The sequence below is a fragment of the Festucalex cinctus genome, chromosome 4 (assembly GCF_051991245.1).
Source record: "Festucalex cinctus isolate MCC-2025b chromosome 4, RoL_Fcin_1.0, whole genome shotgun sequence".
NCBI classification, from domain to species: Eukaryota; Metazoa; Chordata; class Actinopteri; order Syngnathiformes; family Syngnathidae; genus Festucalex; species Festucalex cinctus.
In genome coordinates this window covers 27,111,313-27,138,420 of record NC_135414.1, presented here as the reverse complement: position 1 = coordinate 27,138,420, position 27,108 = coordinate 27,111,313, and the positions used below count along the sequence as shown (strand labels likewise).

Sequence of the window (27,108 nt, the reverse complement as noted above, 5' to 3'; positions counted from 1 at the left end):
GAATCGAATTCTTGTTAACATCTTCAACTAAAATTACTTATGATTGAGGCAGCGAAATGATTTTCCACATATGGTGAATATACATAAATAACTAAATACATACAAGTTTAGTTATTGGCTTGCAAGTGGAACGCAAAAAAAAACAAAAAGCAAAAAAAAATGTAAAAAAAAAACACATAAAATGCAAGAGCAATCACTTGCTGGAATTAACTATATAAAGCTATATTTGTTCCTGATGACATCATGCTGACAGAGAAATGACAATGAAATAGAAAACAATTGAATTTGCTTTTTCCTAGCTTCAAATGATTGCCGTTTAGACGCAGTAGGGCTGCACAAGTTTGGTAGCTTACAAGAATATACAATTTTCCATTTCAAAATCAACATTACTCCAATTTGGCGCATGCAGATTTGATTTGGTTTTATGTATTTATTTTGTTATTTTAGATGTATTGCGTCAAATATGGCCAATTTCCCCTGCATTGTGCAGCCATACTCCAAAGCATGAAATCAATCTACAAACTGCAAACAAGCGATGGCGAGGTTGGCGGAGGATGTGGCGGCGGGAGGAGATCTGGTTGCCATTGGAAACCAGGTCCGCATGACAGGCGTCATTCTTACCTGCCGCCAGGCCCCCAGGTGTCTTTTGGTCTTTCATTGTCATCTGTGTCAGCAGACAATGTCCTGCATACAACCATCAGCTTTATCATATACAGTACATCGAAGAACATGGCACGTGCGAAAACATACGTGGGCTCCCTCTAGTGGTATACAGAAGACTGAATGAAATACTCAAACTGTGCACGTTATTACAGTGGTTTAACAGTTGTTGTTTTTTGTATCACTATGAGAGAAGACTAATTAGGACGAGAGATTTGAACGACTCCTTCCATTTTTCATTAAGGCGAAAAATGAAGTTACTCCCTAAAGGACGGAGTAACAACTAGAAAACAGCCGTTTGTTTACAATTAAACTTCATACCACACTCGAAAAAGATTACAAATTGAATTGTGTACCAAAAAAAACAAAAAAAATTGCTTCAAATGGTAACACGCAATTGAATTAAGTTAATCCAAAGTGATTATATTAAGTTAAATTAATTATGAATTCATTAAACTTAATGTATTCACTTTGGATTAACGTACTTCAAGTGAATATATTAAGTTTAATGAGCAAATAATTAATTACACTTCATATATTCACTTTGAATTAACTTAATTCTATCACGGGTTACCAATTGAAGAGATTTTTTCTTAAAGTTCGTCAACAATTCAATTTGTAATCCTAAATTGGTTCAATAATTCTTTTTTTTAGAGTGAGCAGTAGCCAACTCGAGTGACATCATGTGAGCTATTATCACAAGATTAGCTTTAAACAGGTTGTCGGTGCAATAAGAAGGAAGGGAGCTATTTCTGGATATTTTCATTAGAAAAGAACATTATTATTATTATTTTTTTACTATTATTATTATTATTATTATTATTTTTTTTTAAGTGAATCTTGTAGAACCGTTAGTTTTCATACATTTATTCCAGTAAAATATTTGTTTGATTTTGTCTTTTACTCACAATTAGTGTTGTTCCGATACCGTTTTTTGGCCCCGATACCGATACCGATACCCAGCTTTGCAGTATCGGCCGATACCGATACTATACCGATAATTACGTTTTTTTTTTTCCTCAACATGAAAAAGCTGTCCTGCTATTGGTTCAGAGCATTCAAGGGCCAATAGGATATCTTAGATCGGCATGCAGTGAACATGTCACATATCAGAGAATGTCGTGCACGAGCAAGACACAAGATGCTGCATCCAAAGTCCTATATTAGCGTTGGGATTAATGGTATCGGCATGTTACTTGTGAGTAGTCACCGATACCGATACCACTGTTTTAATGCAATATCGGCACCTCTGCCGATACCAGTATCGGTATCGGAACAACACTACTCACAATACAATTTAATTGATATTATTTATTTATTTGTTTGTTTGTTCTTCCCTATACGGGCTGAAAGGCAGGGTCTTTCGGTTTCACTGCAATTTAAGGGAAATGTATTAATTACTTATTAAATTAGGTACTAGTAATGCACTGAGGAAAAGTGATAATGCAGTCAATGTAACCGCTGTTGTGCATTTTTCAAATTTCCGGGCTTGTATTCTATATTGGGAAGGTTGTTAGTTATTTACTTTTACTTCCATTGCTTTTTACTTCTTGAAAGATTGTTGTCGTTTTCTCCACTGGACATCGTGTGAGTTGCCCCACCTGTGCTTGTAGAGGTAGAAGGCGAATCCCGACAGGATGAGGGCAAAGAAAGGAACCAAGATGGCTGCTGCCACAGAGCTGCTGTTGGTGTAGGGGTTGGAGGGGTCTATCGCCGTGGTAACAGGGCCTAACATCATGGAAAGGTACTGTATAAATAATCTATTGCTAACTCACACTTTTGTTTTTCATTATACAATAAGGTATTGCCTGCATTGCATGTTTAGACATCGAAATAAAAGGTAATGAATACTCAAGTATAAAAAAAAATAATGCGGCTGCATGTTATCGTACCTTGCCTTGTCAGATGGAATTTGCCAAAGTCCTTACTGTGAATGTGCCCTTGGTAAACAAATGTTTTCTGGTCGGATTCCGCAGTTACCTGAGGAACATTAAGGTGAGTCATAATGGTGTGATCAGCTTTACAAAACATCGAAATATACAAACACACTCTCATCAGCAAACCGACTGTGGCGGGAACGGAGACATTACGCATCGCGGAGGGCGAATGTTTTATAATGTAATCTTCATTACATCATATGGTATCATAAAACGCATTACACCGCAACACACGGCTATAAATTCACGTTGCCTTGTGAGATTTACAGCATGAAATAATAACATAGCACGGACAATATTTGTTTCTTTCCAGCTAATATATGTTTAAGGTGCAGTGTGGTGCACCCTACACTTCAAATGATTTTTTTTTTTTTTGTTTTTTAACCTCCAATGCATTACTCAATAAAATCACTTTTGCACACTTTTACTAGACTGAATGAACCAGAATAAAACATCATGATCCAGCAGCCTTAATAAAGTTTTATTGGACTGGCAAGAGGTGAGCAGTAATGTTTCACTTTTAGTTGTCTGGGCAAAAAACTAAACAAAAAAAGAGTTAACCTCTAAAAGTCTCAAGTGGGGAGAAAACAACTTACTTCCATCTTACGTCCATTATTTAGTCACCTACTCATTCATGGTCAAAACGTTTTTTTCCCAGGATGATTTTGAAGTAACATTTCCACAAGTTAATTCTGCGGAATTACTTCTTGCCTTCATAAAGATCACAAAAGCTTTTTAGTAAACCATAGAAATCTTCCTTTGAAAAGATAATTAGACGTCATTGTATGCCATTGTAACTAGTTTGCATAATGTGACAGACGGATGAAATGTGTGGAATGTGAATGCACTTTGTGAAGACCCGATAAAGGAGACGTGACCGCGCAATAATGTGTGTGGGCGGAGCCTATTCCGGCTGATTTAGGGTGAACGGTGCACTAACCCCTCGATAAATGTCACAGTTTGTTTTCAAAAGAAGAGATCTGTCTTACATATCCATCCATTGCCCAGTTGTCATTCTTAAACTTGCTGTAGTAATGCTCCGTGGGCCCTTTGACTTGGTAGACCTTCAGTAGAAGCTGGTTCTCCTCAGACTTGTAAGTACCTTTCAAAGACAGATCAAGAGACGCAAGCAATGTTACCAATGTCCTTTTTAACACAATGGAGTTGGGTCGTTTCACTACTACTCAGTTGAACTGATTTTATTCACGACATCAAACATCTTTGAAAACGTGGCTTTCTCCAGAACGGCTGCGAATTGTTCCTTGGTTGCATTTGCACATAGAGTCGCGAAATGGCGTTCTTGTGAATGTGAACGCTTACGGCGGGTTCAACGACTTCCAGGAAGGTTGTCAACCGAGAGGACACGATGGCGCGCAAACACACAAGTTGACTGACAAACAGAGCAGAGGGGACACTTTGACATTTTCAACACTCATATCCCATCCAAGCGGCTGACAAACCGTCTGCAGGACGAGAGACGTTTAGCGTCCAGACACACGGCTCAACTTTTGCGTGCCAACACATTGTCTTAAAAAAAAAAAAAAATCGTATTGATGTGAACAATCTACAAATTGTTACAAGTTCGAATGGTATGCCACCCAAATTGTTCTTTTGTGACCTATGGATCAACACCCACACTCACAGCCTTGAGGCTTTTATGCTTAAGGGCTATAACACTAAAACAGAATTGAACTGAGGTGAACTCGAGATGACCCTCCGCAGATCTGATGCAACCGTTCCGAAAATCATTTTCCAAGGTGATGCAGGTTATTCCTCAAGTCACATGCTTCCAAGCAGTGATTACAGCGGGCGCTTAATGGGAGAAATTTGGCGGCTTTCCGGAGAGGCGCAAACCTGTCAGGATATTTTTTCAGTTCCCGCCAGTGACCCTGCATATCATATCATATATTAAGCACATTAATAAGCATGACTGCGGGCTCTGCCGTCTCACAGACAAAAAAACATATTGTTTCTGCTCTGTCTACTGTGATTGCTCCCATCAAGCATCGACCTGACATCAGCCAAGTGTGGATAATGAGTGTGAATCAAAGTGGGATCTTTTAAGCATTAACACCTTGAACATTCGCTCTTATTCTTTATGGTGGATTTAACACTTATTTTTTACACTAAAGACAAAATAAGTGTTTTTTTTCTTCTTTTTTTTTTTTTTAAATCTCACTGTGAGGAAAACAAGTTTTTCAAGGCGTAATATTAGACAGAATGTATTTTCAATTCATTTTGATTCGATTAAGATTAGGGATGTAACGATAATGGCAGTATCGCGATATTGTGATATTAAAACTGCCACAATATCGTCGGCGTCATGTTCACGATACATAAAAGCTCCACATCTGTTAAAAAAAAGACAGGTTAGAAAAAAAAAAAGCTCTCTTTGTGCAGTTCTAGCACCCTCTGATGGCTAGTTTTGTAGTGCAATTTAATTTTCATTAGGCATGTTTTGGCCCTTCTATGTTTAAAATCACTAATTGTCAGATGAAGGGGATTCTAATATGCTTGTGAAGCGAGTCAAAAATGTGGAGGAACTCAATGTGTGCTTGCATTAGCAAGTAAGTGCCTCAATATTAAGTGTTATTAGAGATTGGAGGTAGTTTATATGTATTGCTTTTATGTACAAAAGCACAATATTGTGCTTTTTTTTTTTTTTCAGTATGAGCTCATTTCTTTACAATATTGTGACCTTTTTTAAATATTGGCAACCTCCCCACAATATCGTGATAATTATCGTATCGTGATATTTGGATATCGTTACATCCCTAATTAACTCATTCACTCCCAGCCATTCTCACAGAAGCAATCCCGTTCGCTCCCGGCTGTTTTACTGGATTTTGACTGATTTTGCAAGGCCCACAGAATATTGTCTTCTATGGCTATAAAAGCATGGAACCTACCAAAAGAAAGATTAAAGTCTCTTCTTTCATCAGGAAAAAAAGTATGTTTTCACAGTTTTCACAAATCTATTTAAAATTGTAAGTAATTGAGCTTTTTTTCTACATGGCCCTGGTTGATCTCCTTTGCTCTGCTGTCACCTGCTGGCCGTTTGTGTAATAACTACAATTTCTGCAACCGTTCTTTGCAGTTGAGAGGCTGCATCAAAGCCTTCTGTATGCTCTAGCATAAAAAAACAAAAAAAAACAAAAAACGTATAGATACGTCTTTGGGACACTTAGAACATAAAAAACACGTATTTACACGTTATTGGGAGCAAATGAGTTAAGATAAGATATGAACATGTCACGTTGTCTATTTACGTGCATGTCGCCTATAGCTACAGTATATGCGTCATAAGTGAGCAGAAACGTCTTTTCTTCGCTAAAGCAGGCAGGGAAGAACCCGAACGTCAATTACTTTTGTTTACCTGATAGTCTGATTGACACTCCACTGGTCTCCAGTAAGGTGACATTAACCCTTCCACTGCTAGCATTGAATCCGGTCACTGTAAATGTGGTGGCCTGTCTCTTGCCCAGATATTCGTAGAAACCTCGCCATTCCGAGTTGGGGGAGAACACGTCCACTGGAACTGGGAGGAGGGAAGAAACAGGAAGTAAAAATAAATCCTGTTTCTATCTATCTATCTATCTATCTATCTATCTATCTCTCTTTCTGTGAGACAAAGCAAAATGTTTGTGGTTGCAAAAGGCATCTGATACCTTCTTGTTCACGTGTATATACAGTATATGTGACCTCACTTAAGAACAATTAAGACTTCTCGGTGGCAGCCATTCCAGTTGTATTTCACCTGTTTCCTTGCGTGCATGTTGATTTTATTTGTACAACTCATTATTCTCAAAGTGCTCGTCCTGTTTTCTGTCTTCTAAAAGGTTAACGTAAGCCACCAATCCACCACCGCCTGAATCTCATCCATCAATCAGAAACATTTCAAATTCAAAGCCGCCGAGAACAACATTGTGGTCCCTTCAGTACACCCAAAAAAATTCTTTCTTCTACGGGTCTAAGTCTCCTCCCTGTCTCCCTCCAGATGCATATATGGATCACAAAAACATGACTTCAAAAGCGACAATGCTTTGCTCCTGTTGCACCTGAAGTTTTATTTTTTTTTAATTTATTTGTTATGACATTAACCTGCATGTAAAGAGCTTGCAGCTTATGAAATGTGCTTCATCAGCTCTGTTCCTGTTTAAGTTTTATTTCTGTTAATGCTGTCCTAATAACAAACTGTAACCAAAAAGTACAATGCACAAACTGAAAGTTAAATTCAACAGTGTGGCCCTGCTGATACCTCGGATTTTGTTCTTCTGGATGTCCGTCTCTCCTCGGCCTTTGGGATTGACTTTAACTCCAACTGCAATGTAAACATCATTTTGGTGAGTTGATTTGGGGCGAAAGCAATTCCATGTGTGTCAGGGGAAGGGAACACAATGATTGATAAGTGTGAAAATTATGTTTGGGAATGATTGCCTTGTCAATTTGCAGTGGCATTTGTCATTAAGGGTGTTTTCTTTATGAAATGGAACCAAAGTACAAAATAAGATTTTTTTTATTTTTTTTTTTTATTTTTTTTATTTTTATTTTTTTTGCAGTGGTACGGTTTCAAGTAAAATGGGAAGGAAACAGTCATTATCAGGTTTTCCAAAAACTGCACGTGTTGCTTGGATTTAATATGCAATATTAATGTATAGTAAAAGGGACCCCTTAAATGAGTTTATCTTTGTATGCAAGATTAGAGAAACAAATATACACACAGTTACATATTTAAGAGCAAATGAAGAATACAGATTACACATCATTCAAATCTTTAGAAGGTCACCAAGAACAAATAATTTAAATATATTTATTATTTACCTGCATTATGCTGCTGTAAAGTTCTGGGTGGGAACTTCCACTGGTTCTTGTATCTTAATGCGCACGATATTATACTAACAGTAATAACCAGACGGCTGCATTTTCTCAGTTGAAACTGTTTACTGGATGCCAGAAAGATCGAGTACACAGCTGCGGGGCCCTCTTCTATTAGTATGCGGAAGAGGAACTGATCTATTCAGAATCGTCCCTGCACTTATACTGTCTAGGTCGCCCGCCCACATGGGCGAACGGCTCAGCCTCCCCGTGTGAGAATGTGTGGCCTGATGGCCTTAACTGGTTTTTACTGGATACGTATGTCAGAATGCAGACAGATAGAAAGGCGCCAAGCAAGGACAAATAACAGCGACACAACGGCCTAGCTCAAGTCATCTGCCTAGTCATGAAGAGCCCTAATCTAACACTTACATCAAGGTAATAAAATTAAATATGTCCCTGTTATGTTCATGGAAAATTCTTGTCACAAAGCCAACGCTTTAGTTTATAGGTTATTTAAACAAATCAATAAATAAATAAATTGGCTTCTTCATGCCTTCTTCATTTTTTATAATCCTGAGTCCAACTACTGTTTTTTTTCAAATAAATATTACCAAGTCCCTACTTGAAATAAATCTGATCAAAATGTGGTGCACACATCTTAAAAGTTTGCCAATACAAACACAACATGAGAGATGTCCTTGCTAGTCCACAAATATTAAAGACCACTAAAGCGTGTGATTGGGCGGCTATGAAAATGGCAGAAAAACATGTTGTTGTTTTTTTTGCTCCAAGCCAGTGTAGCACTAAGGTGATTTTAAAGTTGTAATATTAAAGTTAAAGTTAGAAGAAGCAACACATTGTATGTGGTTATTTGAATAGTACCTTTACACAGTGGTGGTTTTCCCGACCATCTCCCATCACTTTTACATGTTCGGTGTTCTGATCCTCCGGCCAGATAGTAACCATCTTGACAGGTGTAGATAAGCGTATATCCCAAGGTTGGCAGGTCCATCGAGCGAATGTCCACATTACTGGGGGTCTCGGGCTGTCGGCATGAGTGGGCTGAGTAATGGACGAGAGAACAAAATGGTTTGCATACTTGATTACACAATACTTATTGTTCTTTTTTTTTTTTTTTTTTTTTTTTTTAATTATCATTCACTCAACAAATAAACCCTACCATATACATCTAAAAAATGCTAAAGTTAATTTAAAAAAATACACAAAACAAAAGCATTTTCAAAAAAAACAAAACAAAAAACAAACAAACATGCTCTAAAAATGAATTAAAATTAACTGAATTTGAAAACACACCACTACAAAATAAAAACTGACTATAATAACAAATCTAAAACTACAATGTATAACGCTGGTGTGATGCAGTGCAGTTTTACGCCATTGCAACCACAGTAGTAAACATTAATTATGTTAATAGTAGGGGTGTGAATTGCCTCGTACCTGACGATTCGATCCGAATCACGATTCATAGGTCACGATTCGATTCGATACCGATTAATCCCGATATGAATTTACAAGTCGATTGTTACGATTTTTTTTTTACTCAATTTAGAAAATACCATTCAGTAAACTTGTACATGTGCACTGTAAGATTTGTATGAAAATTATTATTATTTATTGATCTCAAACTTCAGTGTTATAACTGTGAGCCGCTGTATTTAACAAACAGGTTGTAACCTTTTTCATGTTAGAACAGCATTGAAATAAAATATTAAGGCTTAATGTTCCATTAATATAACATTCTTCCATGCTTAAGGTGTGAAAGTTAGACGTTTTGTTGAATATTTTTTCATCAAGAATGGATGTCAAAAAATCGATTTGGCTGCCCATTGAATCGATTTGAGAATTGCGTGCTGTAGTATCGCGATATATTACCAAATCGATTTTTTTTTAACTCATTCACTGCCATTGACGGAAAAAGACGTCAAATGATGCATTATTTTTTTTGCTGGTCTGGCAATGAATGTGTTAACACCCCTACTTTTTATCAATGAAAATGATTTTTCTAAACCATAAAAGCAACTCACCAATACATTCAGGTTGCGTTCCACTCCAGGTGAGGTTTTCTAAACATGTTCTTGTGGTGGAGCCAAGGATGTGGTAGGTCTTACGGCACTTAAATGAAATCTTGCTTCCAACCTAAAGAAGGGGGAAAAAAAAAAAAAAACACGTCATGTGTTTCTTTGCAAATATTAAGTACTGATTACGACTGTCCAGCATGTTCAATTCAGTTTCATCTCTGACCTGAAGGCCCACAGCTTGGACTGGGATACCATAAGCTGGTGTTCCTGGATCACGACAGCTGTTGAATGCAGGGTCTACACGTACACACACATAAATGCGCTCAATTTTCACATTCATCTTTGGACGACGCTTACGCACTAATATTTGGAATGGCATCAAAATTGCAATAGCCATGAGGGCGCTTTACCCTTGTTGCATTATACAGGTAAGCTTTTATTCTTTTTCTACTGGTGGTGGACCTGTATAAAAAATTGAAATCCCTTAAAAGGAAAGTAAAAAGGCTGCTTTCTTTGATAAAATCTTCAAAGAAATCCAATAGCTAAATAAATGAAAACTTTATCTGCTGGTGAGATAGCGGCTTAAACTTGCACGATTCTTCAAAACAAATGCTAAAACGTCTCACAAACTCGATCGACGACAATGAGAGTTCTTATGATTCCAGTAACTATTATTGATCAAACCTATTTCCTTCTAAATCAAACACACTTAAAATTTAGGCGCTTTTACACTGCAGGAACTTTTGGAGAACTTTTCAGTTTACCTTGGCAAAATTCAGTTTGCGCGTTTTTCCACCAACAACAATTTCCGGGGTAATTAAATTCCACAGGGGCCGTCCAAGTACTATCTCAGCAGCAGGGGTCTTGCTGAGCAAGGCTGGAACTTTGAGGGGGCGGGCTGCAATGACCACAGCTGATTGGTCAAATTTGGGGGCGTTGTTTTTTTACATCGGCTGGACTCAATCAAACTCATTTGAATAATTTACCGAGAACTCTGTGGAAACACAATTCTAAATTTCCTGCTGAACTTTTACAACCAGGAACTTCCTTTATCCAGAACTCAAAGTTCCTGGTCTTGTTGGTGGAAAAGCAGCTAACAACAGCAATATCACAATTCTATTCCCATTCTATAGATGAGAAATTTACATGCAGTTAATTAATTTTAATTTATTTTCAGCCACACAAAGCAAATATTTTCTTAGAATCTCCAACACCAAACATTACTTTTCACCTGCTTCAGCATAGCATTGTGGAACTACATATATTATGATACTTTGTGTCACTGAGCCAATAGGAGTACATGACAATAAAATGACCAGCCAAGCTTTGTCAATGCTGTTATGTACAAAAGGACAATATTGTGTTTTTCCCTTTTTCAATATAATTTTTTTCCCCCAGAATATCCGGAGTTTTTATACCGTATTATGAGCTCTTTTTTTTTTTTTTTTTTTTTTTTTTTTTTTTAAATCGTCAACCTCACCACAATATTCTGATAATTATCATATCGTGACGTTTGGATATCAATACATCCCTGCTTAAAATGTGTTTTACCATATTTAGATTGATGTTCTGTGAAAGGCATGCAGACGTGCAGTATGAAATAATCTGACAATCTGAATAGAGAGCATTTTTATCAATTGATGTAAGGTCTAAATAATGGCACATGGAACTGTGATAATTCAAAAAATAAAAATCTAGTGACACATATTGAATATGCGATGATGGTCGGTACCTATACAGGCTGGTTGATGGCCACTCCAGATGCCATCAGCCTGACACACTCTGGAAGCGGAGCCAACCAACAGGTAAGGGGTATGACAGTAGAATCTGACCTCTGACCTATTGGAAGAAAACACCAACCCCACAACACAAAAAGTGGATGAGGAATAACAAAATCCATCATGTAGCCTCCACTACATCACTTTAAGTGTTAAGTCCTATCCTGCTCTTCTCCTTATTACACTTGGAAACTCAAGAAGCTATTTTGATGAGAGCTGCAACACTTTTCTACTCTTACAGCCATATAAATGCCCAGTTGGCCTTTGTGCTTTATACACTGTCCCAATGAATAGCCTCCAACAGTAATGATCATAAAACAAGGTAATAGTCATCATCAATATTGTTTACCACTGACCGGTAAGTAAAGATACCCCCTTCCCGGAAGCCGCCTCCAGGAGATCCTGGATCACCACACAGCACGGCTGCGACACACCAAAAGAGGTCAAGTGAGGTTTTGAAGGCAATGTATGATGCCTTGTTGTTTGACAAATAATATGTGTAAAAGCCTTACGCAGACATTGTGGTACGTCTCCGGTCCACGTTCCATTCCCCTCGCAGGTCAACACAGCCGGCGAGGACAACTGATAACCATGGAAGCAACTGTAGCTAACACTTGAGCCCCACGAATGGTCCGTTCCTTCGACTTCCCCATTTTGTACTTGTGGGGGAGGTCCGCACTGGATCACTGAAACGCAAGCCACATTTCATCATCACCTGTTATGTTTCTGTCGGGATTTTTGTTTGTGACACCCACTGACACTGTTTTCGTCCCCTTTGTAATATGTACTTTATATTCAACATAGATCAGGGACTCGATTGCCGGGCTCGTGTGGATACATAAACTTTCATAATCCTTGATGTGATGCGTTTAGATTTTCTTCACTGTTCCTGTGGGGGATCAATTTGCCTTACAAACAGCCAGAACATTTTTATTCATTGGCCTGTTGGTAATTTCTGGCTAGCAACAGGCGTCTGCGCAAATGTGATACGTGACCAGGAAAAAAAAAAACTGCACCATTTATAACATTGCCATTTGAGGAGACATTGGAATGTAAACATAAACAAAACAAAACTATAATAAGTATTTAATAAATAAATCAAATATAACTTCAACCCACTAACATTTAAGGCTCTATTTCCATGGAAAGGGCATCTGCACCATGGCTCGAGTGCCGGCGGATGCTGATTTTTTTTTTGTATTAGTACAAAGTTCGTAGCATATTTCTGCATATCGTCTGCCAATCTGGGAAGGCTAGCGCACCAGAAGGCGTGTCTAGAAGATGTGGCATGACAATTTGGTGGCAGAATGTCGATCTATGCAGAATGTTTCCCAATGAGTTGTCACGTTTTCTCCAGTTTTTCAAAGGTCATTTAGGCCTTCAAGATGAAGTGATCATCGGATCATGATGTTAACTTAATTTCACATTCTGTGAAAAATCATTCCAAATCCTCCACGACACATGATGTTAAGAAGGGTCGAGAAATACAGTTGGTGCGTTCATACATGCATGTACACAATAATGCCAAAACATGATGGTAAATATCAGAGCGTGCACATGCTTGAGAGTGCGTGTCCCTAACTCCCAAAGATAATAGCTGATAAGAATCTGCAGGATCCCTGACATCATATAAAGTCGCAGCAATTCCCATTTAACAAGCAGACAGATGGCTTCGCACTCGATTCAGAAACACAAGCATGCAGGCAAGGCAATACATACATGAAGCTATCCATGCTCACATATAGCCCATATATGTTGTAACAGAGAGATTGAGAATCAGTGGTTGGAAACAAAGCAATATCTCAACAGTTGTTGCCCTACCAGCCTCACGAAGACACACACCATATGGGCATGTTCCTCCCCACTTGCTTTAATGAGTTCTCCAGCTATCCCCTCTCTCCACTTAGTCTTTTTTTTTTCGCTTCCCTTACCCCCTTTCTTTTTCAGCAGACCAATGGCTAGCAGGAGAACAATTGCTGTGAACTGCAAAGAAATTACATCTTGTTCTTGTCCTTTCAGTCAATATCACTATAATGTGCCTTTGAGACTTATTCATTTCACCTGCCCACATTTGAGATTTTCCACTGAACTTCGTATTGATGCTATGCTGTAAGATATATTTATTGGTTAAGCTCCCACACTTAAAAATAAAATAATTGCATGCAGACTATGTGCAGGCAAACCTCAAAATATGTGAGCTTACTGACAGGGTGGACAATGACAGGTTGGACATTTTCAACTGCATGGACAATGATAGAGTGGACATTCTTTGGCTGGGTGGACAATGACAGGGTGGACATTTTCGCCTTCATGAACAATGATAGGGTGGACATTCTTTGGCTGTGTGGACAATGACAGTAACAGGGGACATTTTTGGCTGGGTGGACAATGGCAGGGTGGACGTTTTCTTTTTTATTTTGCAGGGTGGACATTTTCGATTGTATGAACAATGACAGGGTGGACATTTTCTACTGGGTGGACAATGACAGTGTGGACATTTTCGACTGGGTGGACAATGACAGTGTGGACATTTTTGGCTGGGTGGACAACGGTAGGGTGGACATTTTTTGGCTGGGTGGATAATGACAGGGTGGACATTTCAGCTGGGTGGACAATGACAGAGTGACATTTTCGACTGGGTGGACAATGACAGTGTGGACATTTTTGGCTGGGTGGACAACGATAGGGTGGACATTTTTTGGCTGGGTGGATAATGACAGGGTGGACATTTTGGCTGGGTGGACAATGACAGAGTGACATTTTCGACTGGGTGGACAACGATAGGGTGGACATTTTTTGGCTGGGTGGACAATGACAGGGTGGATATTTTGGCTGGGTGGACAATGACAAGGTGGACAATGACAGAGTGACATTTTCGACTGGGTGGACAGTGACGGTCAACATTTTTGGCTGGGTGGACAATAACAGGTGGACATTTTTGACTAATATTAGCAATTAATAAGCATATATACTCATTCCCATATTGGCTTGATGTTTTCCGTGTTGCAGAACATAACATTTTGTAGCTCGTTGTCATTCTAGGAGCAACATAAGTACAACACAAGCTTTCAATTTTCAAAGCTAGTGGTTCAATATGAGCCAGAAAGTACACTTACAGAGTTGAGTGATTGATATCGCTTCTCCATGACTGCTTTCAGTCTCATCTTGTTTGCTCGAGCACTCTCTGCCATTCTGTGACTTTTTCGTCCTTCGTTAGACTTTCTCCACATTATTTGTTCCCTCCGTTTGTCTCCTTCTGCCCATTTAATAGATTTCCCCTACAGCCCTTTTTTTTTTTTTTTTAGCTGGTCCTTCTGCCATTCGGTAGCTTCTGTTCATTTTTTCTTGAATTTTAATAGTTTCACATGCTCTCTTTATCTTCTTCTCAATTTATTGCTCTTCATGGGCTCCCCTCAACTCCCCCTCTTTTGTCTTTCAGGCATATCTTTCTTGGTATAATTCACCCAGTCAACACATTTTATTGGCTAATCCCTATCCTCTTTTGTGTTTACAGGTTTGGGGGCAGGTATTGATTCGCTTCTTTTGTTTCCCCCATAATGTGCTTCGTCTCTCGCCTGCCTCCCTCTCATTGCAGCCTCGCCGACGGCACATCACCTTCACTGCTTTAGCCATTTCATTCACCCTCTTAACGCTCATGTTTCGCCGTGACACTTTTCCCCTTTCCTAAATTTCGATTGTTGTGTCTTTTTAATGGCTCCCCCCCCCCCCCCCAAAGACATTTGGTGTTCATTATTACAGCGAATCCTCTGATTTGCTTGAATTTTAATATCCTTTCTTGAAATGGAATTAGTGTTGCCATCATCAAAATGTTCAAGCAATGCTTTAAGTAAGATTTTAACATTCTTAATTGCTAGCGTAGATACAGTGAAAGGCTCCGAATTCAAATCTCGGCTTAGTCCGTCCAGTGTGGCGGGTGCATGCTCTTTACGTGCTTGTGTGGGTTTTCCCTGGGTACTTATAGTTCCTCCCACATTCCAAACACATGGATGTTAGGTTAATTGAAGACTCTTAAATTATGAACATGTTTATATTTATTTATTTTTTTACGTACCAGTATAAAATGTAATTGTACATCCATTACAGTAGGTGGCAGTGGCGCTTTCACGGTCAGAGTGTGCGCAGGGAGTATTAAATCTAAAGTTTAGGTTTTTTGAGGTGTTGTTTTTGCACCCAGAATGTGCACACATAGCACAGAACAGGAGAACAATCCCTTAAAGAGACACCATGCGATAATATTTAACAGGGAAAAATAATAATAATATTCCATTGTGCAGTCATAAAAAGCCAAAGAAAAAAAAACAAAACTTGACTTAACATGACACCGTATGATGCTTCAACCTTATAATTTTGGTGGGACCCTTGATGACTTTTCCCCCAGGAAGTTTGGGGTTTCAGAGTGTTCTTTTTTTTTTTTTTAAGTTTCCACTATACTTGTTTGCCAGTCAGCAGATTTACACACAATCTACTCTTGACCAGTTTTCATTACAAAAGGTGATTGGTATTGTCGGCCACTTTCATTAAATTGTACAGAAAATTGAGCTGGCCCTAGCTCTTAGCTATCTAATGTTCCTTCTTTATTGCCACGCCCCCTCCATCTCTTTAATTCCTCCAACCCTTCACTTTCTTCCCATATTCATTTTCTCCGATTCCTCCAAACTCTCACTTGATTGATTTTGCCTGTCAGGCCACACGTTGAAAATGCCTTTTTTATTTTATTTTATTTTTTTTAAGATTCTTTATTAATCCCCGAGGGGACGCTTCGTTGAGGCGTAGGCAGAGATGCGCGCACACGCAGCGCAGATACGCAGGGGTTAGAAGGTGCTGTCTAGGGAACAGTTGGAGGTTAGATGCTTTGCTTCAGAACAACTATGAGGAGCCAAAAGGGCTCTTGGATAACAAGGCTGCTCTTACCCCATCTGTGGACACATATGAGGAAACTGTGTCTCCAAAACGGGATCAAATAAAACCCTGCAAATTGTCTGAAGAGCTTTTTGCTTCCCTTATCTCCCTCTTTTCGCCCATTCTTCCGCTCTCCGTCTAATTTCCCCTTTTTCAATTTCCAGCCTCTCCCTTTTTTTTTTTTTTTTTTTTTTTTTTCGATCACCTACAGTATCTCCTGCTTCTCTGTTTCCCCTCTCAGTGCATCCCCTCTCTGCTGGCTTTCTTAGCTTTTTCATCTCAGTTCAAAGCCGCAGCAACCGCAAGAGCCAGCTGGAGGTTTCGTGTTTGTGGGATGAAATGGCAGAGAGCGTTTCAGGAAGCATTCCTTTTAATGTTGTTGAGAACTGCGGTCCAAACTCTAAATATGGACTCTTGTAAAATGTTGGGCTCATTTGGGTTTAATGCATTCCTTTTTATTTTCTTCCTTTGTGTTTGTGGAGAACAAAAGTTGCTCAGGAAATAAACTAGCACTTAACAATTTGTTATTTTCAGTACCAAAGTTTAATCTCGCCTCAGCCATGATTGGCTAGTGTTGTTTTATTTTATTTGGCCACACTGAAAATATCTTACCTAGAGCTTATTACGGTGCTACACTTTTATATATTGATACCAATGTCTAATCTTTAGCTGCATTCATAGTGACTGCAAATCCACTGTTAGCAAATCCACACATTTCTTGTATCTCCGTAGCTTAGTAAGTATGAATAGGTAAGTTTAGGCTGATGAAAAACATTTCTTGTTAATACAATTTTTCAGGAGTGGAGAAGACATTTCAGCACCAGAATCTTATTATACTGCATCTGAATTTGAAATGGACATGACATTCAGATAATAAAATGCGTTAATGTCAAAATATTAATATAAATATAAATATTAATTATAATATATAATATAAATATTAATATAAAATTAAAAAGTGTGATTAATCATATATATATATATATATATATATATATATAACTTATAAATAACTTATAAATGTAATATAAATGTTCCTTGCTTGTCACAATGTTTAAAAAACACAAAAAGTACATAATTGAAGACTTATTGATATTTGAAATCAGCACGAAGAATAGTTAAATGGCTAATTAGCTAAACAAAAATCTATTTCATGCATCCAAGTGAGGTTGCCAGCAGTAGCCATAAATTTAACAAAGTACTGTAATGACGAGTGTCACTTGTGTTGACGTTGCCGTTTACCAAATAAATGGTGGAGGCCCAAATGGAATTAAATGGCTTTAATTCCAGTTTGGTCATTTTCCGTTGCTAATGAGCATGTTTTGAATAATTTCATTATGAGTATAATTGCATTTTTTGTAAACATACCGTGCATTTGATCCCCACCAACGCAGGATATGACTTCCTTAATTTTCCTAAGTACTTGATTATTCCTGAGGAGTTTTCTTTACACACACACATGTATTACCTTTACAGCTGGGTTTGGTTTGGTTCCATTGTCCATCTCTAGTGCAATGTAAAACACTGTGACCCGGTCCAGGTGGTTCCATCAGGTGACCCGGGTTACAACGGTATGTCACCGTGTGGTTGAAGGTGAAATCATTTCCCAAGTACATGCCACTGGCTATGGGCCCTGGGTCTCCGCAACTGATGACTGCGGGAAGTAGGAGAACATTGTGTTAGGCGTGGTAATGATCTGCCCTTGAATTTGTAGTCTAATCCACAATATCCAAATATGTTATGGCGATTATACTTACCAAAAATATAAACGCAACACTTTAGTTTTTGCTCCCATTTTTTTATGAGATGAACTCAAAGATCAAAAACTTCTTCCACATACACAATATCACCATTTCTCTCAAATATTGTTCACAAGCTGGTCTAAATCTGTGATAGTGCGCACTTCTCCTTTGCCGAGATTATCCATCCCACCTCACATTACGTGTGCCATATCAAGATGCTGATTAGACACCAAGATTAGTGCCAAGATGTGCCTTAGATTGCCTACAATAAAAGCTTACTCTGAAAAGTGCAGTTTTGTTTTATTGGGGGTGTTCTGGGGACTCAGTTCACCAGTCAGTACTGACTGTTTTTTATTGTTGTCAGTCTAAGGTAACCTTGATTTGAAAAGATGAATTCTCGCAGTATTTGTGAGTTCACAAAATCTGGAGCATACATCTTGTACCGAGCACGCTCATTTCCACCGGTCCGGACCACCGGTGGTTCGGACCAATCACAGAGCAACATTGTGTTTGGGGCGTGATATGTGGCTGTGATGAAACCAGGAAGCCAGCACAGATGTTGGAGTAAACTGATGCTGTCCACAAGCGCTAAATTGAAACAACGTGCAATTTTGAAGCCCATTATTTCCCCTACCAGTGCAGTCTGGTGCTTGTCCTGTCCACGTCCCGTTTGTTGTGCAGTGTCTGGTCGTCAGGCCTGACGTTTTGAAGCCTTCCCAGCACGCGTAAGCCACCGAGCTGCCGAAGGTGATGCCGTCACTGAAGACGATCCTGCCTTGGGCCGGGGTGCCGGGGTTGCCGCATGACACGGCTGAGAAAGTGCAAGCATATTCCAAAATGATGGTTAATCTTGTTAATAATGTCGGTGTGAGCAACACCGTGTTGCTGTCACTCAAGGTCGATCGCGTGCATTGTCTGCAATAATGAGATTATCGCTGGAGCCAGATGGAAATAACAAAAAAATATGTCCTTGAGGTAGTGAGGCTAATTAAATATTAAGGGTTGTTGGATAGATTCCCAGCAGTGAATAGCAGACAGCGCAGTATTTTAGCAGTCAGATGCAGGCTAAACACGCCGACGGTATCCACAGCGGTTTCAAACTGCTCCTTGTTGGTTTTGCTCAAAATAAAACTATGCTGCAAATATGTAGCAGACAGTCACGCTCACTGGCAACAACATGAACACACCTGCACAATCTGATATAATCCAATAAGATGCATAAGAATATTCAATTTTGATTGACATTTTTATGTATTAAAAATTTGCATATTATTAACATACTAAAGATCGCTTTCTAACATTTCTAACACAGAAAGAAATGTATGATCTCATGCAGGTCTGCGCCATTGCAAGCATCTCAGCGAAGGAGGTTCTGTTTTCATCTGCATATGTTTGTGTCATATCAATAGCTTTGGATCTACTGAATTTTGATGATAGTGACACGAAGCATTGCTGCAAGCATATCATGATTAAATATTTTAAAACAATGTTCAACACCACTTTTTTTTTTATAGACCGATACCAGCACGAGTACTCAACTGTTGAGTAGTCACCGATACCAATACCAATAGTACTTTTGATAGATAAAATTAAAAAAAAAATTAAAAATCCTAATTATATTAGGGGTGTGAATTGCCTAGTACTTCACAATTCGATTCGTGTCACGATTCATAGGTCACGATTCAATTCAATACCGATGAATCCCGATACGAATTTACAAGTTGATTGTTGTGATTGGTTTTTTTTTGTTTTTTTTTACTCAAATTTAAAAAGTACTAATCAGTAAACTTGTACGCTGTAAGATTTGTATGAAAATGTATTATTGATCTGAAACTTCAGCCTTATAACTGTGAGCCAATGTTTGAACAGCATTGAAATAAAAATATTAAGGCTTAATGTTCCATTAATATAACATATTGTTAACTCTAACCATAAGTAAGACCTTTTGTTGAATATTTTTCCATCAAAAATGGATGTTTACAAATCGATTCGGCCACCTATTGAACCGATTCGAGAATTGCGATATATTGCTGAATCAATTTTTTTTTTTTTACATCCCTAAATTATATCGTAAAATGTTTCAAAAAGATATGTAAATTAAATAACATGCCTGACAAATCCTAATTAATTAATGCTAATCGTTAATCAGAGTGGTCTATGCATGTAATTTTTAGAGGTGGGCATTATACAAAATTTTGCTGATCTATCATTTGTCAAAGGATGAATGAATTCCAATGCATATGATTAGGGGAGAACCCAGCAGTTGTGAACAAAAAATAAAAAATTGATTATGGAAGACAACACATATGTTCAAAGATGTTGAAATTGGACGATGCCTTTGCATTTGATGTTGCGGCATGCCGGTGCTTTTTGTTTGCACGCTTTGTAGCTTGTTATCCTCACTAAGATCATGCTGTGTGATCGAGGCATTAGGCATTTGTTTATGCAGGGTTAATAAATCCAAGAAGGAACCATGGCTATTTCGGTCTTCTGCATTCAATGAGAAAACATTTTTCAAAATCCACGGAGCCATGCTAACATAAAAAGAACAGCGAATAACATTCCATTCACTAATGAGAACATGCCACCTGACGACTTAACAAGTGAACACCTATTGATGAGAAACATCAATGTGTGGGAACATTAAGAAGGACTGTTTATACTGCTTTCGTTGGGTTTTCAGACTTTGTGTGTCTTCCCGCAAAGAGAAGAGCAAAAGTGCACAATGACAAGATGGTTGATGTGTGTATGGATCTTTGTATGCCTCTGTGATAGATACAGCAGCCTTTCCGGTTCAGCTTTTAACCACCATTAGCGAAATGAAAAACAGACGAGACACAAAGAATTAGTGTCCCACAAATAGAAACTTGGACAACCTTAGAAACCTGAGCTGGAGTAAATGCATGCGATTGTGTAAGATTCATTGACAGATAATGTAGTAGTTTTTATTTAGTTTTGAATTTTTTATTTTTTTTATTTAGTTAGTTTTAATTAGTTTTCAAGGTGGTTCTCTTAGTTTTTTTTAATTAGTTTTAGTTCTTTAATAAATGCTTAGTTTTAGTTTCGTTAGTTTCAGTATTAATTTTAGTTTTTTTTATTGTATTGTATTACTTGTACGCAATATTTTATTTTATTGTTGTTTATTTTAGTTAGTTTTGTAAACATAAAATGTAGTTTGTTAGTTTTCTTTTTTAAAAAAAAGCATCTTCATTTTTATTTTACTTTGTTAACGAAATTCTTTTTTCGAATTTTAGTTTTTTCGTTAGTTTTAGTTAACTAATAAACTTTAATAGCACCTGTGCTTTTCGACACCTTCCCTTCTTACTTTGACCATCTGCAAACATTTTTGTTTTTATCTTATTTGAATTGAGTCAAATGTCATTTTTAGCATATGTCGCGGGCCACTAAAAAAAAATGCACGGCGGGCCGCTAATGGCCCCCGGGCCGTAGTTTGGACACCCCTGTTCTAAAGGAACAACACTCTTACTTCCGTCTAATTTCTGCCTGCTTTAGCCACCAAAAATGCAGCGTGCAGACACGTAACCCACTGGAGGTGAGAATGGGGAAATAATGCCGCTTCCCTTTTTTGTGGTTCTGCGCAGCTCCACGAGGACCCACTTTAATTTCCTCTAAAATCTCAAGGGTTTAAGAGGCATCTTTGGAAACTGCTGTTGTATAGGGATCCCTTTGTTAGCGCAGATTGGGAAATCCAGTGCAGTCACAAGCTGAAATCCTCTATATCTAGGCCACACGCACGCACACAGACGCATGCACACCTCAGTCGTTTCCTTCTGTTACCCCCAAAACGCTTCATGTAGCTGCAGCTTTCATTTCAAATGACCTGCTATGCATTTACTGTTGTCGTTTTCACCTCTGTCGCCGTGTGACATTTCAATATCCAGGCTGATGCATATCACTAATTTCTGTGCTCATTTCACAATAATATATAGAGTATATGCAAAAAGAATTAGAAGCTTACAGTGCCTAACATGCCAAGTGAGTTGGATGGCACTATATTCTTTCAAGGAGAGATTAAGTTGCTCAACTTGGGAGGAAGCTAAGCTGATTTATTTTTACATATATTTCAGAATAATTAAGTCCATATTTCAGGAAGGCAAATAGGTTTACACAAAATTTGCACTCCTTCATATTTTGCTTTAGAGCAACATTTTTTTTAAAGTCTGGGATGATAAGGTTAATTTGCTCAAAGTTTTGTTTATATAAGAGAGCCACCCTTAACCTTAAAAAAAAAAAAAAAAGATAAAATGTGCATATTAACTCATTCACTCCCAGCCATTTTCACAGAAGCAGTCCCGTTCGCTCCCGGCTGTTTTACTGGATTTTGACTGATTTTGCAAGGCCCACAGAATATTGTGTTCTATTGCTATAAAAGCATGGAACCTACCAAAAGAAAGATTAAAGTCTCTTCTTTCATCAGTAAAAAAAAATTTATGTTTCTATTTGTTTCATCAAAGCCTTCTGTATGCTCTTGCATAAACGAAACAAAACAAAACAAAAAAAAACGTATAAATACGTCTTTGGGACACAACATGAAAAAAAAAACGTATTTATACATTATTGGGAGCAAATGAGTTAATATGATATCTCACAAACCAGGCTATATTAGTTTTGCACTGTATTTTCACACTAACAGTAATATACTTGTGGATTCTGTATCCCTGGTGTATGATTGGCACTTTTTTCACTCATTGTCAGCAGACGGCAGCTCAATCCGAATGCTATTGAAATAAATCGATGGATTCTAAAGCAAATGTTGGCGGAAGAGTTGTCAGCATTCAAGAATGCTACTTTTGTCTCTGTGTGCGACTTGAGGGGTGAGAGTATTTCACAGGTGTAAAGGCTTGCCGCTGGGCTCGCTCACCTTGACACACGGGCTGCGTTCCACTCCAGGTGCCGTTGTGGAGGCACGTCCTCTCAGCGGAGCCAATCAGATTGTATCCCGCCTCGCAGCTGAAACGCAGCAGGCTCTTGGTTTTAAACTCTTCCCCTCCTAAACGGGCACCGTGCGGAGGGACCCCCGTGTCCCCGCACATCCCTGGACTCAGACCTTAAGTGAGAAGAGACAGTTAGAGTTAATGGCCCGAACACTAACAGCCTGGGAAGGTGCACACCCGCATACATTGGGGGAGAAAGAAATGCACAGGCAACATACAGAACAGTATAGAGAAACTCACAATTGATTATATCATGGACTTTGTACAAACGGAATAACTTTTATGCGTTATGATGCAAATCAAGAGATGTTTCATACATTGCACAAGTTGGGTGTAATATAAAACACGTTGTGTCACTGTTGATAATATTAGACTTCCCGTTTTGCATTCACTGTATACTAGGGGTGTGCAATTAATCAAAATTCAATTACAATTTCAATTATTACACTCCACAATTACAAAATCAGCATAATCGTCCAAAAAGATATTAATATTAATATCGACTTGTTTAAATGTATATGAATTTGACTTTAATTTTTAAAATAATTAATTGAATAAATTTTATTGAATCCAAAAGCAACTTTCATAATTATAGTTCAAAGAATTTTATTTGTCTTAATATTTTTTTTTTTATGTTAAAACATTTTGTTGATTTGTACCAGAAAAAAAATGATCGTCCGAAACGTGATTTCAATTATTACCAAAAATAATCGTGATTAACATTTTCTTCATTAGCGAGCAGCCTTAGTATACCTCAAAAAAGCCTTTATGTATTTAAATTTCTTTTAATCCCTTCTAAATGCTTCTAAATATATATATATATTTTTTTTATTTGTACATTGATGTATATTATTCAATGTGAAGACAAGACTTGAGCCATGCTGCCGAAGGGGAGCATAGTGTAAGCCTGGAAAATAAATAAATAAATAAATAAATAAATAAATAAATAAATAAATAAATAAATAAAATCTTGCAAATGCAGCACATACAGACATTAAAAAAAATAATAATTCTAGACTTGTAGAGAGTGGAATTGCAGTGCGGTGACAACCGGCAAGGTAATTTGAGCAAATTTGTTATTTCATAAGTGAGTATCAAACTGATAGTCCTTCGTGTATCTCTGTTACAAAATGGCTTGTGAACGATCTAAGATAAAAGTGCAGCTCAATTTTCCTTATTTCACTCTTGCTCACAAAAAAAAAAAAAAAAAAAAAAAAAAAAATCCACCTTAACAACACAAGTGAATAATAATACAAGGACTGGATATTTATGAAGTTGTATATCTGGTGCTGGTCCAGTTATCCTTGGAAGTCATGCTGATTAGTTTTAGTACTTTTAAGAAAGAGTTAGATATAAAATAGGTTTTGGGGGAAAAAAATGCATTTATGATAATATGATATCATTTTATAGAGATACATACAGTATGTATACGGAGGCATTAACATATGGAGCGACGGCCATGCAAAACTAGCATAACTTTGCATTAAGGCGATGCTAAATTGTTCTAGCAGTGAAAAGCGCAGAGCGTGTCACAACTTTAGGAGCTTAAATTCCACCGGTGGGGATTTGTGACTTTAAGAGCTCCCATCGAGGCGCCGTGCATCTCAATGAGGTTCTCCAGCTGCAGGATGGATTCCGCCCCGCTGAGCCTTCTGGTCCGAGGCCAGCCGAGCGAGCTTATTGCGTTCCGGCTGTTGAGACGGTTGACGCCGGCTTCGGAAATGATCAAGTTGTAGTGTTATGAGGTGTGTAGAATCGCCGCACTTGACAACATGAGTAGTAAACCGGGAATCTTCGTCTTGTTCTACTTCAACCCCCTCAAACAGGTAGACCGAGCCAGGATGAAGCATACGGAACATTAATCAAAAAGTTGCTGGTGTTTGAAAAGAGATCATTAAATATAAGACTTTTTTTTTTTTTTTTTTTTTTCCTTTCGCAAATATTTCTTAGTAATTGGTTTAGATGTCTTTTTGGAATCATAAAGAAGCAAGACCCAGACAGAGTTTGACATTTCTTGAAAGTACAGCAAATATCTGGAAAAAGTAGAAGAATATTTGATGACCTTTGTTCGAATGACTTCAACAATTCAGTCTGAGAAATAATCTTTGGAGTCCTCAAACAGAGGCGACCTCGAACATAATGTGGCTGTCGTTGCTATTCACGTTTGTCATGGATCGGAATAAAAGAAAAGACAAAAAAAATAGTAAGCGCTTTCAAAAAAACGTTTCTGGTCTTTTTTGCTTGGTATGCTACAAGCCGAATATTAAAATATACAACATGTTATAAATGAGATCATCACTTCCCTTAAAGGCCAGTGGAGAGTTCACAGCCTGCTAGTGGATTTATATATGCACACAAATGTTAGCAGAAAGTTTATATGGAGGACCAAAACTGCCAAAATTAAAAAATAAATGAATTACTAAATAAATGAATAAAAGTGAAAATTAAAAACTGATGTAAAAATATAATTCAAAAATTAAATACAAGAAATAAATATCAATGCAAATAAAAACAACTAAAGAAACAAATAAAAGTAAAAAAAAAAAAAAAAAAAAAAGATTCAAACTATAAGTTTAGAACATCAACTTGATCTTAACATATAGCTTTAAACTGGACCGGCAAATTGCCGCTGTTGTCAAATCCAGCTTTTTTTCCATCTTAGACAGCTGGCTAAGGTAAAAAATCTTCTATCTCAGCAGCACTTAAAAATGGTAATCCATGCCTTTCTTATTTATTTACTGATGTAAAATGTATTTACTTGAAAAAAACCCAACCTGTATTGCACTTCAAAATGTTTGCTTTGTTCTTGTTTACTGCAAAACTGATATTTATGTTTATGTACAGCATTTTGTAAACAGCAATGCCTGTTCTTAAAGCGCTTTGTAAATAAAGTTGAGTTGAATTCAGAATTGTATTATTTGTAGTGTATACCGATTTTTTTCCGCCCACCATCAAATGTGATTTATTCCACTTCATTTGGCTTTTTGGTTCAGCACTCACACATTTGATTCATTCTACCTTATTATGCTATTCTGTTCATTTCCTTGTTTTGATTATTTTTAGATTCAAGTCTACTATGTGCTGGAAAAGTCACTCTGGACTTTCTCAACTCAATTTTTTTTTTTTTTTATTTAGTTGAGAAATAAAGTTTGTTTTGCTGCTTTCATCAGATCCAAAATGCATCATATTTCCCTTCTGGCATTGATTTGAATTGAGATGCTGTTGGGAGATGCTGTGACCCACTAAGCTTGTACATTTGGAAACAACCTGCTTTGCACGCACATCGCGTCTTGTTTACCGCAACTTGCATGCAGAACGGATAAGAGTCGAGTCGCTTGACTTTACCAGTGCAGTAGGGCGGCGCCCCACTCCAAGTGCCGTCCTCTTGACAGTGGCGCGTAGCATTGCCCACTAGCGTCCCTCCTGGTAGACAGGAGTACTGCAGCACAGAGCCATAAGTCCAGCTGTGGGTCCCAGGGATGATTGCATTCGGGGGCACACCGGGGTCACCGCAGGAAATAGCTACAGAGGTTGAACGTGTGTGAGTGTTAATGCACATGGGAATGCGTCCAAGTATGGATTGCATCAACTTCTGCATTAAGTCAGGGTCAGAAGAAAATGAGGGGTAAAAGGAAGAATGCAAAAGAAGGTGGGTGATATCGTGATTCATGGCGCATGTTTATATTTGCCTGTATTACAATGCAGGAACAAGATAAATATGGTAACAAGCAACTATCTGGAATGAATGAATAATAATCATAAAAGAGCAGAACCTGGGATGCTCGTCGAAATGCAAGCGGAATTTTTTAAGAAAGACGCACCTCTAAAGTCATCAAGTGTTTGTACTTGAATCGGCGTCATGAATGTCAAATGAGACCTCAGTTCAGGAAGTACCAAAGTGGCTGTGCTTATTACTTGGAGCATGGTTGATGTCATGCAAGATGTCAACATAAGGGGTCAATTAATCCTGCACATATGGCTTTTCATTTCATTTCCTTTTTTTTTTTTTTTTTTTTGATCTTACCCATTCCAAATTGATTCAGAGGGATTTCCCATGCTGTTGAATAAAATACATTGACATTCACCACACATTACTATGCCTCAATCCAATCCAAAATCGTGTTACACCACCTGCGCTACCATTTAGACCTGCTTTTACCGAGTCTAAAATCGATTCTATTTTGTTACCGGAATTGCCAGATGCGTAGGGGGCGTGGCCACTGTGTCCACCGGAACGCCCAGGGAGGCTCAACATCGAC

The 27,108-nt window shown here is 38.0% G+C and overlaps 1 protein-coding gene across 1 annotated transcript in view; it reads right to left on the bottom strand.

Moving 5' to 3' along the window:
* Positions 1 to 27,108, bottom strand: part of LOC144017967 (CUB and sushi domain-containing protein 1-like) — a 454,419-nt gene that overhangs the window by 5,332 nt on the left and 421,979 nt on the right. The window contains exons 60-75 of the mRNA XM_077519995.1: positions 26,195 to 26,371; positions 22,777 to 22,962; positions 18,529 to 18,705; positions 17,621 to 17,806; positions 11,745 to 11,918; positions 11,589 to 11,655; positions 11,187 to 11,293; positions 9,678 to 9,751; positions 9,461 to 9,572; positions 8,298 to 8,477; positions 6,856 to 6,918; positions 5,974 to 6,135; positions 3,587 to 3,699; positions 2,553 to 2,640; positions 2,262 to 2,388; positions 622 to 684 (exon numbers count right to left, since the gene is read on the bottom strand). Of these exons, the coding sequence (XP_077376121.1) occupies positions 622 to 684; positions 2,262 to 2,388; positions 2,553 to 2,640; positions 3,587 to 3,699; positions 5,974 to 6,135; positions 6,856 to 6,918; positions 8,298 to 8,477; positions 9,461 to 9,572; positions 9,678 to 9,751; positions 11,187 to 11,293; positions 11,589 to 11,655; positions 11,745 to 11,918; positions 17,621 to 17,806; positions 18,529 to 18,705; positions 22,777 to 22,962; positions 26,195 to 26,371 (2,056 nt within the window). The remainder of the gene's footprint in view (positions 1 to 621; positions 685 to 2,261; positions 2,389 to 2,552; positions 2,641 to 3,586; positions 3,700 to 5,973; positions 6,136 to 6,855; positions 6,919 to 8,297; positions 8,478 to 9,460; positions 9,573 to 9,677; positions 9,752 to 11,186; positions 11,294 to 11,588; positions 11,656 to 11,744; positions 11,919 to 17,620; positions 17,807 to 18,528; positions 18,706 to 22,776; positions 22,963 to 26,194; positions 26,372 to 27,108) is intronic.